We start from the raw sequence: 15,742 nt of genomic DNA on the forward strand, positions 1-15,742 counted from the left end.
TATCGTTTTTCTTCGAAAATCAACTGAGAAACACCTCTTGCTCTAGAAAATAATTAAACAGTGTTTCTCACATTGCTTCCCACCTTGTTTTTGTTCAATTTTTAACTGAGAAATACAATCGAATCTAGAGAAAAATGAATAAGTCTTTCTCACCTACTTTCCACTCTACGGTTTTTCTGCTGAGAAAGAAATAATTTAATAAAAAAAACGACCACTCTCGTCGGGAAACGGTCGGACTCATTACCAATTGGTAACCCATTACCAATTTTGGTAATGCATTACAGTGGGTTGCGCAGGTACTGCACCCCTAAAGAGCGGGCAAAGGGTGCAGCAGTCACGCAATCACTTTGAGCGAGTCTAGAAAGAAACAATAGAAAATGTGCGGGCGAAGGGTGCAGCAACGCCTCAATCACAAAGGGTGCATTACCTGCGCAACCCACTGTACCAAATTCGTCAAAAAAGTGCCAATTTTTTTATTCAAAGAGCGAGTGTGCGCTCCCCACCCGTATAAAATAAAACTTGTGGGGTGTTTAAATTATTGACTTGGCGAAAAAGTAAAAATAAATTGATAATGGACTATCAAAAATTGGTAATGGGTTACCAAAAATTTTGGTAATGAGTCCGACCGTTCCCGCTCTCGTCCATGGTGGGTCAGTCGGACCGACATTCTCAAGTCTCAGTGTTAGATCTTGAGCAAAATGTTGCCGCTACATTATAAACTTCAAATTTAAAATTTGCCTAATCAAATGTAACGGCCCGATCCCATAAGAATTAACGACAATTGTCAGTTGAGCGACTTTTATCAAAAGTTAAAGCGACGAAAATTTAGAGGATTCAAAATAAATGTTTGAGAGAAAATTGGTCCAAAAATAGAAACAAAGTTTCAATAAAAAGCAGGTGGGAAGGATAGTGAGAAACGCATTGAATAAAGTTTCTAGAGCTGATGTTGTTTCTCAGCTAAAAATTGTCAAAGACCGAAGTGGGAAGCAAAGTGCGAAGTACTGCTTCAATTTTTTCTAGAGCTAGGGGTATTTCTCAGTTGATTTTTAGAGGGAAAAAGGAGGAGTTTTCAAGTGAGAAACACACTGAACTCTAGAAAAGCTTCTCACTTTGTTTCCCACTTGTTTTTCTTTTTCAAAAATCAACTGAGAAACACCTCTTGCTCTAGAAAAAATTAAAGCAGTATTTCTCACTTTCCTTCCCACTTTGTTTTTATTAAATTTTTAGCTGAGAAATAACACCGACTCTAGAAAAATTCTTCGATGTGTTTCTCACTTTCCTTCCCAGCTAGCTTTTTTGCAACATTTATCAATTTTTGGAGCAATTTTTATGCAAAAATAAGTTTTCAATTCTCAAAATTTTTGTCGCTTGAATTTTTGATAAAATAAAGTTGGTCTCTCTTATGTCTCAAAGACATAGTAATGATCTAGTGTCGTGCATGACACAGTATCTCGATCGGAAGTCAGAAGCCACATCCGGAAAATGATGGAGTAGATGTTCCTGTCGCGGTTCTGCTGACATGTTCCGGCGGACATGGGGATTCTAGTGCTCGTACTTTTTGCTTTGGGAGGAAAGTTCGTCTATGGATTGTTTTATTTTTTATCACTTTTCCGTAAATTTAAGTGTATCGGCAAGAGTGGGTCAAGGACATCCCGGCGCTGTCGAAACGGATCACTTCCGTTTTAGATAATTGATCTTGACTCGGACGGACGGGCGAAGTTTTTCATCCCCTTTCCGGCGAAAGGAGTCAGGAAGAAAACAAAGGGAGAAGAAAAGGGCTATTTCGGAGTGCGGCGAAGATTTATCATCCAAACTACAGACAGACGATGTCGTGGGAGTGGGAAGATGGATCCACGGGCGCGGGTCCGGCCATGTCCGGCGAGTTTGCTTTTCTGGGCTCGGCAACCTGCGTAGCCTGCGTCAGGGTCTTGATAAACTTTAAAAGCCAGAGGTAGAAAATAGATCGAAATAGTAATTTTGGAGAAGCCGCTTAGTTTTCTGCCAGTATTTCTAACACAATGTTTAGTTTCCTTAAACTTTGCCTATGGCTTCTGCTTGAGGAAACACTGTAATCCGTAGTGCTGCCCTGAAACTGTCACTCCTGTGGCTTTCTAACAGACTGGCAAACAACTTCCGAAGGTGATTAATTCCTTCCTGCGCTTGATTCTCTCCAGCTGAGTCCTGATTTTTCGCCCCTCTGAGTTTTGGAACGCGAGGAAATCTGAGTTACTTTATTGATCAATTTGTCGGAGGTATGATGATTGATGGCCTCTGGCTTAATTTGTCCGATACCCTTGACGGACAGCCCGTAACGGGGCGAAGAGCTAAACTACAGAATCAGTCGAGCGAAGCGGGAACTGTACAATTTTAGTTGTTTAGTGGATCTTAAATCCATCAGACTGCAGCAGTCCTTCGTTTTCTTCGTCGCCAGCTGCGGGTGCTTTTGACTTCTTCTTGTCAATATGCTTGTAGGCGAGCGATCGAAAGTACAGTAAGAATTTGGAACCAACGACCATCCAACCAAAAAGTGTCAGTATCAACCAACCTATACATAAAGGTCAAGTTTGAAATGAATACTTACTGAATAGGTACTGTTTTTACAGTGTTTCTAGTGTTTGAATCACTTGACTTTATAGTGGTCTGATTCATTGTTCGCTTCCGTTTTCGGAGAGAAAAAGCAAATACATTTACCTTTATGATTTTCTTCCATACAGACGCAATTGACAAAGCACTTGCTCGCTGGATTCATTTTGACATAAGCCCTCGGCTAATGACAAACAATTAATCTACTGTATCGCCGTGTTACTCGCAGCTTTGTGTGCCCAACGAGAGCGATAATAGCTGGCCAGAAAGTCCTCCGTCAACATGACTTCTGTCCCTATTTCATCACTTACGTTTTTGCCACCTTCGGAAGCGATTGTGCAAGTTTCCGCGCAGAACTCGACGAGTTCCTTGCCCTCGCCAATGTTTTTCTCGGGCGCGTGTACGTGCACGAATCCTTCATAGCAATTATCTGAAATTGTCTTTTCAAATTTGTGGCATTCATATTGCCTCGATATTGACAGTCTCTGAGCGCGAAAGGAATTATTTATAAAGGGATGAGCTGCTCTTTGCCGATGAAGGCAAATGAACGGCACTCTCTCTTGTCTTACGTAATAATCGACTCTTTTCTTGGTTCAAAAAAGGGTTGAGGGGGGTGCTTACGTTTGCCGATTTTTTCGTCTGAAAGCATACTGGGACTGTTCGCCAAGACTGCAAAGATTAATTGCGAGCCAATTACTCTCATTTTGAATTCTTTTCTTCAACTCGATTCTTTCTTCACTGCTGCTCGTTTTCGATTTATTTTAGTTACAGAGAGACTATCAGATTCTCGCTCGTTTCTTCTCTGTTTGCTGCAAGACGGCGGTGTCGGTGACGGGAGGTGTATCTATCTGTATGATAAGGATACGTATTGAATAATTCGACGGGGGATAATTTTCTCAAGTCACAAAAACGCGGATTCAGCTCATGCAATCGCCAATCGGGCAATAAAGGCGAATGTAGGACGGTTTTATGCCGAGTTTTTTGGGTGTATTTAAAGAGGGAATAAGACAAAAAAGACAAAAGGAATAAATTCACCTTTGAAGGGTCGCCTACGACGCAGTTACAAGCTCAAGACAAGGAGGCACTGTGAGACGAACGAAAAAATATTAAAACAGGGCTGCGCTTTTCAGTTAGTAGCAGCGGTAATTAAAAATTAATCTCATCAAAAGCTTACTTCTGTCGTGGCGTTGGGGAGTCCGTTACATTAGTCATTGAATAAACTACTCAACCAAAAAGATCTACCTGTATAAAATGCTCTAATCGACTCTTTAGGAACTCTTCAAAAAACACTCCATCCACTCTTTCTCTTTATTTTCAGACGCTGATTACACAAATAAAGGTCTCTGTTGAATAAAACAGGCAGCTGTCATTCGTCTGTCCATTTATTTCTGATTAGCAAAGTAGAGTATTCATCAACAAAGTAATTATTTATTCAAACATCTGGGCAACTAATGGTAATAGTAGTCTTCGAGATGATTCAAAGTCGAAAATCTCATTCATCATTTTTTACGAAATGGATTACAACTGTGATATGCCGTAAGAATCAGTTTTTTTGACAAAGTGCTAGAGTTTATTTAAAAGGTTTGAACCAGCCCCAAAAGATGTTCTCGCTGAACTGATGAAATACTCCGACTCGTGCCCGGACTACAACGAGAAATTTGGGCATTTTTGTGTGGAAGAATTTGAGATTTCAGGCTTGATTTCTCGATAGAAACTTTCAAAATTTCCAAATCATCAAAGAAATCACGATTTTTTTTTTGCTGAAATCAACAAAGAAAGACTCCGAAACATTGTTCTAAAGCGCTTTGTTGGGTCATTAACGATTCTTGCATCGAACACAATTGCAATAATTATTCTCACTCTCACCTTGGCGTGCTTTATTATCTTTGGCGGTAATGCTGTAACGTCTGGCCAAGTAAAATAACGAAATTTCCTTTCAGTTCGCGTCAAGTTACGAAACTCGAGGCCTCAAATTCACCACTCTTCTGCTGCCACCAGCACAATGTGCTTATAACTTTAATCTCTTACAAATAGGCAAATAAAAGTGCAAACTCTAAAAGTTTTTTCTAAGCGCAATTTACTCCCGATGGACAGCAGGCCCTCGGGCGCCGTTCTAAAATTGATAGCAAGTGCAAAGTTGAATATTCTTTGTGAAACCGGCTCCTGGAACGGGACCATTACGAACCTCATCCGGAATGCCATCGTCGAGGATGGCTGCTTGATCTGAATTTGAGCGTGTTAGTGTCAAGAAAGAGTATTTATTTTTCACAATGGCGATACAATTGAAGAAGCGAAAGAATTCATAGGCCTCAAATTAGAAAATGTCTAATCAAGAAAGTAACGATTCAAGTGAAAGTATGAAGGACTTTCAAGAGCTCAAAAATAAAATTCACCATCTACTTGAAGAAAAGCAAGAAGAGACCGCGTCTCTCCGCTTGCAAAAAAAATCTCTTCAAGAAGAAAACAAGAAAATAGAGGAAGAAATTCTACATAGAAAAGAAGACATTCAGAAATATCAAAAACTCCAAGAAATTCTTGATGAAGAATATAATTTGTTTGCTAAAAAAGCTAAATTAATTAAAACTGACCCTTCATTTTATAATCGCTTGTCCTATTCAACGGAGGAGCTCCAACGTGAAATGCAACGTCTCATAAGCAGAACATTACCGGATACGAGGGATGAAGAGTTCTGCTTGCTGATGCAATCAAGTAGCCGTAGAGCCTTGTACGATATCAAAAAATTAATAAGGGTTTATAGTGCTAAAAATCTAGTTCTTTCCATAAATTACAAGAAAAATGTAAAGAAAATTAAAGAAAAAGAACTCGTTATTGAATCAAATTTATCCCACCTAAAAAGTATTCTTGAAAGGGAGCCAGAAATCCATTCATGCTGTGTATGTTTCAATGAATACAACCACGATAAAAACAAAAAATGTTGCCTTAAAGGTTGTGGCCATCAATTCTGCTTTTCGTGTTTAGAAAGAATTTCTAACTCCGATAGTAAAATGTGCCCTAAGTGTACCAAAAACTTTGAACCTGACTGCATTATCAAGCTTTACTGAATAAAGAACAACCTGGAGTGAAATCAACGTTGTAATTCTTTGCAATCTCAATCAGATAGTTCTCCACCAGTGACCTCTTCGACGTGCTGTTTCAGCTTGTCCTGTTGTTTCGTCGAAATGTGTTTTCGACAATTCCCTGTCGAAAATGCTGGATGTGTTCCTTGCCGTATTTCGTCATGAGCTAATCTACGACTGTTTTTCGTCCTCAAAGTGTATCTACTGTAGGATTGGTCCCTCGTCTATTAGACGTCTAACATATTCAAAACGGATTAGTAGCCCTTAAAAGGGCTTGTTTCTGGGCATGTGAAATGCTTCGAGATAGAGGATGCAGAGGACAACTGAATCAAGTGAAGGATGAACTAGGGAACCCTAACTCGCTGAACGAACCTCAAGACTACACAGAGAACCGCAATTTATCTAAGCTAACGAACCTGCAAATAAATGAGACAAACAAAGTATTTAAAGAAAATTGATTTTATTCAGGATACTTCAGCATGTCTGCCATTAGCAGGAAGTTTATTCTTCACGATTTTCATTTCCCTTTTCTTGGGTAAATGTGAAGGCGATTGATCTGCTAAACCGCTCTCTTATTGAGAACGATTTAACAGGATCAGACATCCCGTCCTAAAATTCAAAAGTCAGCAAAATCTTCCAAAGAAACGACTTTCTTACCTGGAGATAGGTCCTGTTCGGACTGTCAAAATCCGAAGACTGACCTGCCCCTCGGCTTGAGCCCTGACATCAACAAAAATTCTAGAGATTTTTTCGAAAAATAACAAATCTGTGCAATTTTTGAGTTTCCTCGAGAAAATCGTCTTTGAATGACTCTTGTTCTTGTTTTGATGAATTCATTGAAAAAAAGCTGCTTCAAGTCAGTTTTTCTGAAGAGTGCATGAAATAATTTGTAAAAATAAAAATTTTTCATAATTATAGTTGATGAAGCTATCTCGTTCACGTAAAACACGATTTAACAAAGAAAATTTCAATTCTTTTAATTGAAATCATGGAAGAACACACGAAACGCTTCTTTGGACGATACCATTGCCAATTGACAAGTAGCCAGCTATTTAGATCAGTTCTGTTAACACTTGTTGCTCAGATAATGCCACATAAAACATGAAATGCAGCAATCAGGTATGAAAAAGTGGGGAATTTTCAGTAAAGTCTCTAGAATTGTTTTGAAATTTTTGCCAAAAATTTCATCGAGGGTTGTCTCCCTCACATCACTCCCCAGAGTATATAAACCCCGGGAGCATCAAATTTTCACGATCACTCTCTGATAGTATCTACAAAAGCAAAGATGGTTCCAACTCCAGCTACCGCCGCCAAGGCCAAGACCCCTTCCCGACCCACCTTCACCGTCATGGTCCGACGGGCCATTGCCAACCTCAAGGAACGCAACGGTTCTTCCCGACAGGCCATCGAGAAGTGGATCATCGCCAACTACGGCGTCGAGAAGGGTGGCCATCACCTCCGACTTGCTCTCAAGAAGGGCGTTGAAGCCGGAACCCTCATCCAGGCCAAGGGTGTTGGCGCCAACGGTTCCTTCAAGCTCAAGAAGGTCGCTGAGCCAAAGAAGCCCGCCAAGAAGGTGATGAAGAAGAAGGCTCCCGCCAAGAAAGCCACCGCCACCAAGAAGAAGGTCACCAAGAAGGTGCCCAAGGTCTCCGCCGGCAAGAAGACCACCGCCACCAAGAAGGCCCCAGCCAAAAAGACTGTCGCCGCCAAGAAGCCAGCTGCCAAGAAAGCTGCTCCCGCTAAGAAGGTCGCCGCCAAGGCCAAGCCTGTCAAGAAGGCTAAGTAAATCTTCCTCGGAAGAGTTACTAAAACAGGCCCTTTTAAGGGCCACAAATTCTAAAACATTATCGAACTCATAATCTCTTGATTTGGCTCGTGCAAGCAGTGAAGAAACTCTTGTTCATATTGACCAGAATATGGTCTTGAAGTTCTTTCAGAACCCTGATTCAGGCTATTGAGGGCAGCTGTTGAACCTATTTTTTCTAATGATTTCGTCTTCTTTGAGTGTGTCTTCTATCGAAAGGAAAGCAAGGTTGATAACCTACAGCACCTTTAGTAAACCTCGTTTGCACCGGTCCTCCACGCGCTAGTCTTCCAGCAAAAGCGCTGGGGTCCTCCGCGCGCCCACCCAAGCGCCTTTAGCAGAAAGAGGAATCGTCGAGAAAGGTCTTCGTTGAACACAAAAATCGCAGTTTCATTCACTTTTCAAATAACTTGAATGTAAGAGAATATCAAATTATTATTTTATTTGCAGAGAAATTCGGTTCGAAAACTAAATTAAGTACATTTTTTATTGTTAAATTTATTAAAAATTATGGTTCGTTAATTTCAGATGCCCGCGACTCGTTTTCTATCAGACGATTTCGGGCCGCCGTTGCCTCCAGCAGATTCGGACAGAAGAACGAGGAGAAAGTCGTCAGACAGTCGAGATGGACGAAATCGTAAGCACAGGAGGCGATCCTCGAGAAGCAGATCCTCATCACATGATCGTTCAAGCCGATCTAGTCGTCGGAGAAGATCGAGATCGTCTTCGAGAGACCGGCGAAGATCATCCGGAAGCAGCAGTAGAAGGATAGGTCCATTTTTCATCCTTTTCAACCCTTTCTGAACATCAAAAATGAACCAGAAAAAGACGCAACCGAGACAGCCGGTCTTCCTCTCGCGATCGTCATTCTCGTTCGCGCGAGTCTCGCGACCGAGACACCCGAAATCGCCGAGAATCTCGAAAAAGAAGCGTTCCCAAAGAAAAAATCACGATCACCACTTCCGCAAATTCAAAAGACCTCGACATGCGTTCCGTAAATATGAAGCCAAATGCAGAGAGCACTCCTCGAATCAGCAAAACAAAACCAGTGGCTCTCAGTGATCCATTCGCTGATGAATCGTTTGACGCGTTTGACTCTTTTGGCGGCGGAAATCTCTCGAGGCAGAGAAAGGATTCAGACACGAGGAGGAAAAATAGAACGAATAACGATTCTGACACGAGGAAAATCGCACTTTCCACGAATCCACTCGCGGGAGAATTCAAACCAGCGGAGAGAATGAGAAAGCCGCCAACAGAAGAAGTTGCCAATCTATCTGGTAAATAAAAATCTTTCTCATTCTAGAGATAAAGCAAACACCATCTGCAATCTGCGTAGAAAACCTAAGTCAGGCCCTAACTGTTAGGGTCATGAAATTCAAACAAATTTTCAATTCTGGCAAAGCCCCTTCGCCGCCTCGTTTTTCTTATGAACCCGCTACGCGACTAAGGACGCTGACTCAGGCTTTATAGACAGGTTGCCGAGTGCATACAATATTTTCTCAAAACCAGCTTCATATATTCTGAGAATCCCTTTTAATCTTGATCTCTGTTTAGCTCCGTCATTAACCCTTCTTTGCGACCCATATCCGAAAAAAGACACAGCTCAAGAAAGTGAACCGAAAGAAATTCCAATCACATCCGACTCATCTGTGGACTCCACTTCCTCGGCCAGCAGAACGACGCCGAAGGATGTTCCGAACATTGAACTGCCAAATACATTTGTTACCAACGATTACGATTCTGGAGAGGACGATTACGATCCAGCTAATTGTGCCTTTAGCGGTTAGTTTTCATAAAAACTTCTTGTTTCATATTTTTCCAACTAGACCACGAGTCAGATGACAATCCAACAAATCCACTGGCGCGAGCGCTAAACGCTTTCAAAGAAGCACCAACGTCAAATCGTTCTTCAAGCAGTAGCATGGTTATGAGCCCTGTAACTCCTCCAACAGAAGATGAGGTTTGGACCTTCTTCTACGTTCGAGGGCTTACTTATTTCTTTCAGGGAAGTGGAGCGCTGAAAATAGATTCTGGATCAGTGACGGACATAAGCCCAAAGCCAATGAGTGACAGTGGAAGCCTTAAGCCACAGGTGAGTCCAGTTGAATTCAGTTCTTCAGTAACACGACTAATTCAGGCAGTAGTACCTCCTCAAAAGCCAGCGCCGCCGCCAATGCAATCGCTTCTGACCTCGCAGCTTTCGCAACCCTCCTCATCTCTATTCGCGCCACTTCAGATGCCTTCAAGACAGCCACCGCTAATGTCGCCGAGCGGAGGAATCACGAGATCAGATTCGAAGGCAGGATTGCTCTCTGCTCTTCAGAACTCGTCTTCGATTGAAAATCAGCCTCTTCTCAATATTGTTCAAAATTTGTCAGAGATTAAAAATCAGGTAAGCCTCAAGTCTCTCCGGAAAACAGAAGAATTATCGATAAAATTCAGCTGAACTTGAACAAGTCTCTTCACGACATGATAGCCCAGCAAGATAAAGAAGACAAAAAGATGAAAAAGTCGAAGAAAACCAGTTCTGGCAGAGAAGTTTTCAAGGTACTTATTTCTGAGTTCGGCAACATCTACAATCCATTATAGAAACGAAAAGATTTCCAACGCGCGGTGGTCAACTGCTCCAAAGAAAGTATAAAGCCGTAAGTAACTGAATTTTAATGCGATAATAGTTGATTTAAAACATGGTTTTTAGGTTTTATAAAAGCAGAAAAATCGACAAAGACCAGTACAAGAAGATTATGAAGGAGTGCGTGTCCAAAGTGAGTCGTTTTCTTCAACAGCAGCTTCGTTAATCCGTCAATTCAGATTGTGCATAGCTCAAAGAGCTATACTCTGGATAAAGCAAAAGTCGCACACACGATCGAGAAATATGTGAATAAGTACTCCAAGAAATCAAGGTTCTAGCGCCATCGAACCTTTCGAAGCCTCTGAAACTGCCACAAAAGCCCTCGCGAGAATCCTTTCCGGACGAAAATGATGATAAAATACACTTCTTATTTTAAAAATTATTCAAAACGCACTGTCATGTTACTGAAATGAGCCTTTATCTAATTCTTGCTTTTCAAAAACTTTCAACCATCTTCGAGGCGTCTATTTTCAGCTTTAGCTTCATTTATCTCTGCTTCAAAAAGAAAAAAAAATGAGCCACGATCCCGAAAAACTATGATTCTACGGCGATTATTAAGAGCAATCGTTGCTCTTCAAATTTGCTCTTCATTTTAAAATATACTTTCATAATTGAATTGAATATGTTTGACTAATGCAACTTAAATTATCGCATTTTTTACGATATTACGTCAGAGTTCGTAACGAATTATGCTTGCAGCTAATTGCGCCTTGAGGCCTCAGGTTCTTTACGAACATGTCAATAACGATGAATGTCGCAATACCAAATAGAGAAGAAATATTATGTTTCAGAAATGTCAGAGATCCATGCACCTACCGCGGAGAGCTCCGATAAGGAGCAACTCAAGTGCATTCTCCCAGGCTGCGTGAATCCAGCTGTGCTGCGCGATCTCTACTGCTCGGGCGATTGTAACTTGAGTTTCATCACGCAACTCTTCAAGGCCCGCTATAACGGGAAGAAAAGGGACGAAACGTCTGCTTCATAGAAAATACAAAAAATATTATCCTTGTTAATTTCCAATTATATTATTTCATTTTTGCACTTCTATTTTTCTTGCTTTTTTACATGTCAAATTTCCGTACTAACTATTGAAAAAAACATTCTAACCCGCCAGTCTCGCTTTTTTTTACTGATATTTTTTGTGTTCCAAATAAATATGCCAAACAAACCCATATCGTCTCCCATATCGTCCTGCGTTACCTGCCAGACCTGAGCCCAGCTATTTTAAAAGATGGGCAAAAGCCTTTAGGGGTCCTTTATCGAACCATAGCATGACGAAAGATTTCTTACGTCACGCCGCAATAGCGTGGCCCTGAAATTAATCTTCGCTGAATATTTCTAGATCTTTTCAAAACCCCCTAATCGATTCTTTCATCCGTGGAAAGAGCTTGAGCCAAGCCTTAAAACCGGATTTCAGATAAATGCAATTTGAAGAAAACGAGAACTTTGAAATTGTCCTGCCACGAAAGAAGAAATCGAACTCAAAGAACATCAAACAAATCAATCTTGACGAGGTTAAAGTTCCTGTTAGAAAAAGTTCCAGTTTTCACGACGATGAAGGCATCGGTTCTGCTTCGCCAACATACGAGTCTGATGATCATCGTAATCCCTCAGGTTCGCAAGCACAGATAACGGGTCTTAAATCAACTTCAGCTCCAGTAACACAGCCAAAGAAAAAGTCAAAGCCTTCGAAAAAGAAGCAAGGAAAGAAAAACGCCAAGAAAAAGGCCAACAAAGCCAACAATTCAAAACCGAAGGAGACCCCGAAAGAAGAAGAAAACCACTCTGAAGCGAACAACAACAATCATGAATCTTGCTCCGCAACAGCCAGGTATTTATAGCGGCTATTCTCAATCCATATATACAAATGAACACGTGATTAACGGTTTCAAAAGCCCGGAAAGCGATGCTGAAGCCCCGTCGGAACATCGTAGAAGACGAAAGTCATCGAGATGCGATGGGGACGGAAACGAGGTGAGATAGAATATGTTTTATATGCCGTTTATTTTCTCGGATTCTTTGCCTAAAACTTGTATTTTCAGATTCGCCACCGTCGAATCAGCTGGGCTGAGGAGCTGGTCTTGGAGCCTTCTCGAGTGCGGACATGCTCTGAAGGGTCGATCCTGAACAAAGATGGCAATGACTGGTCAGTTGATCATTACGTCTGCGACTGCGGATTTGCCGGATGCGATTGTGACGAAACTTCAGGAGCGATTCATCCTGAATGGACACCTAGAAACATTCAGGAAATGGTTTCATTTTGATATCGTTTTGCGGAGGTTCAATATATAAAAAAACTCCTTTTATGAACCATCTTGAAAGTGGAACTGCCGGTACCGCTCGTTGAGCTCAATGAAAAAGTCCGAGCTCAATTTCATTGAACAAAAGTTCTACTATTGTGACTCCCAACGGCATTTAAAACTCGGGACAGGTAAATCCGCCGAGTCAGGTAATTCAATTCATGTAGTTTTTTATCGTATGATTGTAGCATGTTTTACTTGTGTGTTTTCTTTCGTCCAGAGATAAAGAAGCGTTTTTTCAGGGACTTCGGTTTACTTCGCGCTGGGCGTAGATGGACAGGAACATGTGGCACGAAAGCTCAAGACGAAACAACTGCCGCAGCTCAAGCCAAGCCTCGTGAAAAACTTGCTCAAGATTCGACACCCGAATCTGATCAAATATCAAGAGTTCATCATTCTCAAGGTGCCTATTACTTTTCCAATTCGAATCTAACAATGTATAGAACCAAACGTATGTGCTTCAAGAACTGGTTGACTTCTCTCTCGGCCGATGGCTAGAGAACAAGACAATCTGCCAGCCGCTCGACAAACTCAACCTCTGCCACCAACTCGTTGCCGGGATTCAGTATCTTCACGAAAATGTAACCCTAAATTTTATCCCCCCGTACTTAAAACTTCTACTTTAGAACATTGCACACAAAGATTTGAGACCGGTAAACGTTTTGCTCAATCAAAGTGGCAGACTTATAGTTACCAACTTCGGCATTGTGCCCCATATTGCACCAAACAAGGTACTGATAGAATCTTTGGGAAATAGACTAGCGAGGTTTAGGGAAAAACGACTGACCAAAGACTGGACGAATTAAGAACGAGTAGTGCCGAATGTTGGAGAGCCTCCGAGACGATATGGCAGATAACCGAGGACTTTCAAATTGAATCAGGTAAGAAATCATGGAAGAGAGTCTGAATCAATCAATTTTAAGATATCCCGCCTCTTGGAATGATGATTTACACAATTTTAACCGATGGCCAGCATCCTTATGGATTGTCTGGGAGAAGAGAGTCCGTAAAACTTTGCATCAAGGTAAAAAAAACAACCAAAAACTTCAGTTCAAAAACTCGTCTTCAGAACATGATGACGCCAAGATACTGCCTAAACTTGCTGAACGGAAATGTTTTCGCCAAAGAACTCGTGCGTAAAATGCTGCAGAAGGACCCGAAGTCGCGAATTACGGCTACAGATGCGTTCAAGGACTCGCTTTTCTGGACGAGACAACAAAAGCTCGAGCACATTGAACACATCCTAACAGGACCGAAGTCGAGTGCTCTTGAAAACCAGGTACAATTTTAGGGTCAACATAATGTCGAATTTTTTAAGCTTTTTTTCAAGCTTGAAAACGGTTTCAAAGATGTAAGTTGTCTTTGATGCAGTGGCAAAACTGACCAACATTGAAAGTTGTTTGAAAAGCCCACTAACAACACTATGAACCCTGCCCTTTTATTAATTCTCATGCTCGTTTTCAGAGTTCCCGTTGCTTCATTCCAATCTGCGGGCATTTCGGGAACCTTCCCGCCATCCTATCATCCGCCCACGACGCCGACACCGGCCACGAAGCTCTCGACAACCTAGCTACCGCTTTCGCAGAGATTTCGCCTATCGACTCACCAAATCACAGAGAGCACTTTCTCGAGGGAATCCTCGAATCTCTCCCTCAACTCGTCCCACTCACCCAGCAGCATGCGAAGATCGAGATCGAATGCGCACTTGAGGTTTAATTTTCAATAGATGAGTAAGAGATTCATCAGTGCCCTTTTAGATCGGAGAAGTGGATTACGAATCATCCGAGTAAAGAGCCGACTGTCCTTCTTGCTGAAAGATTATTTCCGATTTTCACAATTGCCGAAAACAAATCAACTGAAACAAAACAACTATTATTATTTATTCTCCTCGTCCCACTGAGATCCATCGCTAGAACGCTAGGATGCTTTTGGCGTGTGTTTAGACACCTTCTTCAGATTAACCTAACTTTACAGTACCGCTGCTTGATTTAGGGTAGTTTTAGAAACAACAATCGACCAGTAAACTCGCGGTACTGACGCTGCTTTTTAACTTTTTTGTTCCTTGTAAGGTTCGCTTTTCTATTAAAATTGTGCTTAAGTTTGAAAGTTTTCTTTTCCGAAAGAAATCTAAAAGTACTTTTAAATGAAAAAGAAAATGGTACGATCGTCTGGTATGATCTGCCGCTGCTAAATATTTCAGAAGAAATATTTTCCTAACTACGCTTGCTTTAAAAAACTCGAAATTCGACTGACAAAAATGAAATTAGGCATGATTTTAAAAGATTAAATCATCAGCTCATCTCTCGGTGGCGTTCCCTGAATTTGCGTTAGCGTGACAGTTATTACTATTATTGCCGTATTACTGACATTAAAATGAGTATTATTCTAATCGCGAACCTTGAGGGTTCATTTTCACCTTGCACTCATAAAAAAACTTCTCTTTCAACATGTGTCTTTCAAAAAAAGAAAACTTATTCTTTGTTCAATATCATGGAATATATTCGAAAAAAAAGAATGACGCATTTGGCTGAAGAGTTGAAACTTTCAACTGGAAGCTTTTTTCAGGTTGTTTGCAGATTATTCTTACATAAAGAGTGGCTTGTTAAAAATATCTAACATGGCAAGAGTTGGAAATTTATTGAGCAAGTACTGTACAAGAACTGTAAGAGCAAAAGTCTGAGCAAACAAACACAGTAACCACAAAACAAATGAAGTCTGATCTATAAAAGCCGTCCGATTTGAGAATTTGAGTACCAGTGGTATTCGAATGATGATGAGATCAATTTTTCTTTGTTAGTATTCCTCGATTGTTTTCATACCTGAGGGTATCATTAGGCTTATTAGATCAGGTTGGAACATTCGGCTGGGCAAATTGGTCGGCGCGAGGCTCATATTTTGGGTAAAAAAACAAAATTTCTTGGCATCGACGGGCAATCGGCCGGCCTGACTCAAAATTTTTGCTCGAATGTTCCACCCTGATAAGACAAAAATTCGGGTCATTTTTCTAGCTTAGTTTATGTGTCCTTTGACATAAATTTGGATAGCCCAAGACCTGAGCTAACATTTGAACACCATAACGAGGGGTATGGGTTATTCCCGGAAACCAAATTACTAGACCGAAAGTTCCGAAATCGGCACAAGAACTGTTCAATCAAATTTTTGGTCGCATTTATAGCTCGTGATTAGGTGCGTTGGAAAGCTCTGCGTCTGAGCTTTCTAAAAAGCCAATGAAATAACGCTGTCCTTCCATCTAGTGGCCGCTAGATCATACCAGTATAGATAAATTTACAGTTTTTCTAGTTTTTTGCATGGCTTGCGTCGTTCACTCGTTTATCTGTCCAAC

General features: G+C 41.1%; 5 protein-coding genes across 9 annotated transcripts in view; 3 read left to right on the forward strand and 2 right to left on the reverse strand.

The window, feature by feature from the left end:
• Positions 1–2,219: 2,219 nt before the first annotated feature.
• LOC145697307 (uncharacterized) lies at positions 2,220–4,622 on the reverse strand. Of its 3 annotated transcripts, none has more exons than XM_081774496.1 (5): positions 4,450–4,622; positions 3,205–3,427; positions 2,895–3,013; positions 2,692–2,767; positions 2,220–2,545 (listed from the first exon to the last, which is right to left on the reverse strand). In XM_081774496.1, exons 2-5 carry the CDS (start codon positions 3,284–3,286, stop codon positions 2,376–2,378), a joined length of 447 nt encoding a protein of 148 aa, XP_081630622.1. In that variant the 5' UTR covers positions 3,287–3,427; positions 4,450–4,622; the 3' UTR covers positions 2,220–2,375. The 3 variants fall into 3 exon arrangements, with proteins under 3 accessions (XP_081630622.1, XP_081630621.1, XP_081630620.1); XM_081774495.1 differs by lacking the exon at positions 4,450–4,622 and adding an exon at positions 3,619–3,934; XM_081774494.1 differs by lacking the exon at positions 4,450–4,622 and having other exon boundaries at positions 3,205–3,592.
• Positions 4,623–6,945: 2,323 nt separating this feature from the next.
• LOC145698436 (histone H1-like) lies at positions 6,946–7,449 on the forward strand. The gene has a single exon (XM_081775640.1). The coding sequence runs from the start codon at positions 6,946–6,948 to the stop codon at positions 7,447–7,449; it is 504 nt and encodes a 167-aa protein (XP_081631766.1).
• Positions 7,450–7,545: 96 nt separating this feature from the next.
• The window catches only part of LOC145700284 (scaffold protein ILK-like), a 65,641-nt gene continuing 57,444 nt past the window's right edge, over positions 7,546–15,742 (reverse strand). Inside the window, exon 12 of the mRNA XM_081777537.1 lies at positions 7,546–7,558. Within this exon, the coding sequence (XP_081633663.1) occupies position 7,558 (1 nt within the window). The 3' untranslated portion in view covers positions 7,546–7,557. The remainder of the gene's footprint in view (positions 7,559–15,742) is intronic.
• Positions 8,269–11,271, forward strand: LOC145698861 (uncharacterized). The gene is made up of 9 exons (XM_081776088.1): positions 8,269–8,744; positions 9,022–9,249; positions 9,294–9,427; positions 9,473–9,559; positions 9,605–9,859; positions 9,910–10,014; positions 10,057–10,112; positions 10,166–10,232; positions 10,279–11,271. The coding sequence occupies exons 1-9, from the start codon at positions 8,453–8,455 to the stop codon at positions 10,375–10,377; spliced, it is 1,323 nt and encodes a 440-aa protein (XP_081632214.1). The 5' UTR covers positions 8,269–8,452; the 3' UTR covers positions 10,378–11,271.
• On the forward strand, positions 11,478–14,906 carry LOC145698652 (uncharacterized). 3 transcript variants are annotated; one of them, XM_081775866.1, is made up of 13 exons: positions 11,478–11,713; positions 11,753–11,930; positions 11,995–12,073; positions 12,142–12,343; positions 12,420–12,548; positions 12,642–12,802; positions 12,843–12,980; positions 13,026–13,130; positions 13,172–13,280; positions 13,323–13,423; positions 13,469–13,678; positions 13,864–14,109; positions 14,157–14,906. In XM_081775866.1, the coding sequence occupies exons 1-13, from the start codon at positions 11,521–11,523 to the stop codon at positions 14,187–14,189; spliced, it is 1,884 nt and encodes a 627-aa protein (XP_081631992.1). In that variant the 5' UTR covers positions 11,478–11,520; the 3' UTR covers positions 14,190–14,906. The 3 variants fall into 3 exon arrangements, with proteins under 3 accessions (XP_081631992.1, XP_081631994.1, XP_081631993.1); XM_081775868.1 differs by having other exon boundaries at positions 12,420–12,530; XM_081775867.1 differs by having other exon boundaries at positions 11,759–11,930.

The sequence above is a fragment of the Oikopleura dioica genome, chromosome 2 (assembly GCF_907165135.1).
Source record: "Oikopleura dioica chromosome 2, OKI2018_I68_1.0, whole genome shotgun sequence".
Classification (NCBI taxonomy): domain Eukaryota; kingdom Metazoa; phylum Chordata; class Appendicularia; order Copelata; family Oikopleuridae; genus Oikopleura; species Oikopleura dioica.

Coding starts and splice junctions, on each gene's coding strand:
- LOC145697307 (XM_081774496.1), bottom strand. CDS start 3,286: ATGAGAGTAATTGGCTCGCAATTAATCTTTGCAGTCTTGGCGAACAGT. Junction 3,014..3,204: donor AGACGAAAAAATCGGCAAAC/GTAAGCACCCCC, acceptor AGACAATTTCAG/ATAATTGCTATGAAGGATTC. Junction 2,768..2,894: donor CTTCCGAAGGTGGCAAAAAC/GTAAGTGATGAA, acceptor GTTTGTCATTAG/CCGAGGGCTTATGTCAAAAT.
- LOC145698436 (XM_081775640.1), top strand. CDS start 6,946: ATGGTTCCAACTCCAGCTACCGCCGCCAAGGCCAAGACCCCTTCCCGA.
- LOC145698861 (XM_081776088.1), top strand. CDS start 8,453: ATGCGTTCCGTAAATATGAAGCCAAATGCAGAGAGCACTCCTCGAATC. Junction 9,428..9,472: donor CTCCTCCAACAGAAGATGAG/GTTTGGACCTTC, acceptor TATTTCTTTCAG/GGAAGTGGAGCGCTGAAAAT. Junction 10,233..10,278: donor TGAAGGAGTGCGTGTCCAAA/GTGAGTCGTTTT, acceptor CCGTCAATTCAG/ATTGTGCATAGCTCAAAGAG.
- LOC145698652 (XM_081775866.1), top strand. CDS start 11,521: ATGCAATTTGAAGAAAACGAGAACTTTGAAATTGTCCTGCCACGAAAG. Junction 11,931..11,994: donor TCTTGCTCCGCAACAGCCAG/GTATTTATAGCG, acceptor CGGTTTCAAAAG/CCCGGAAAGCGATGCTGAAG. Junction 13,424..13,468: donor CCGTAAAACTTTGCATCAAG/GTAAAAAAAACA, acceptor ACTCGTCTTCAG/AACATGATGACGCCAAGATA.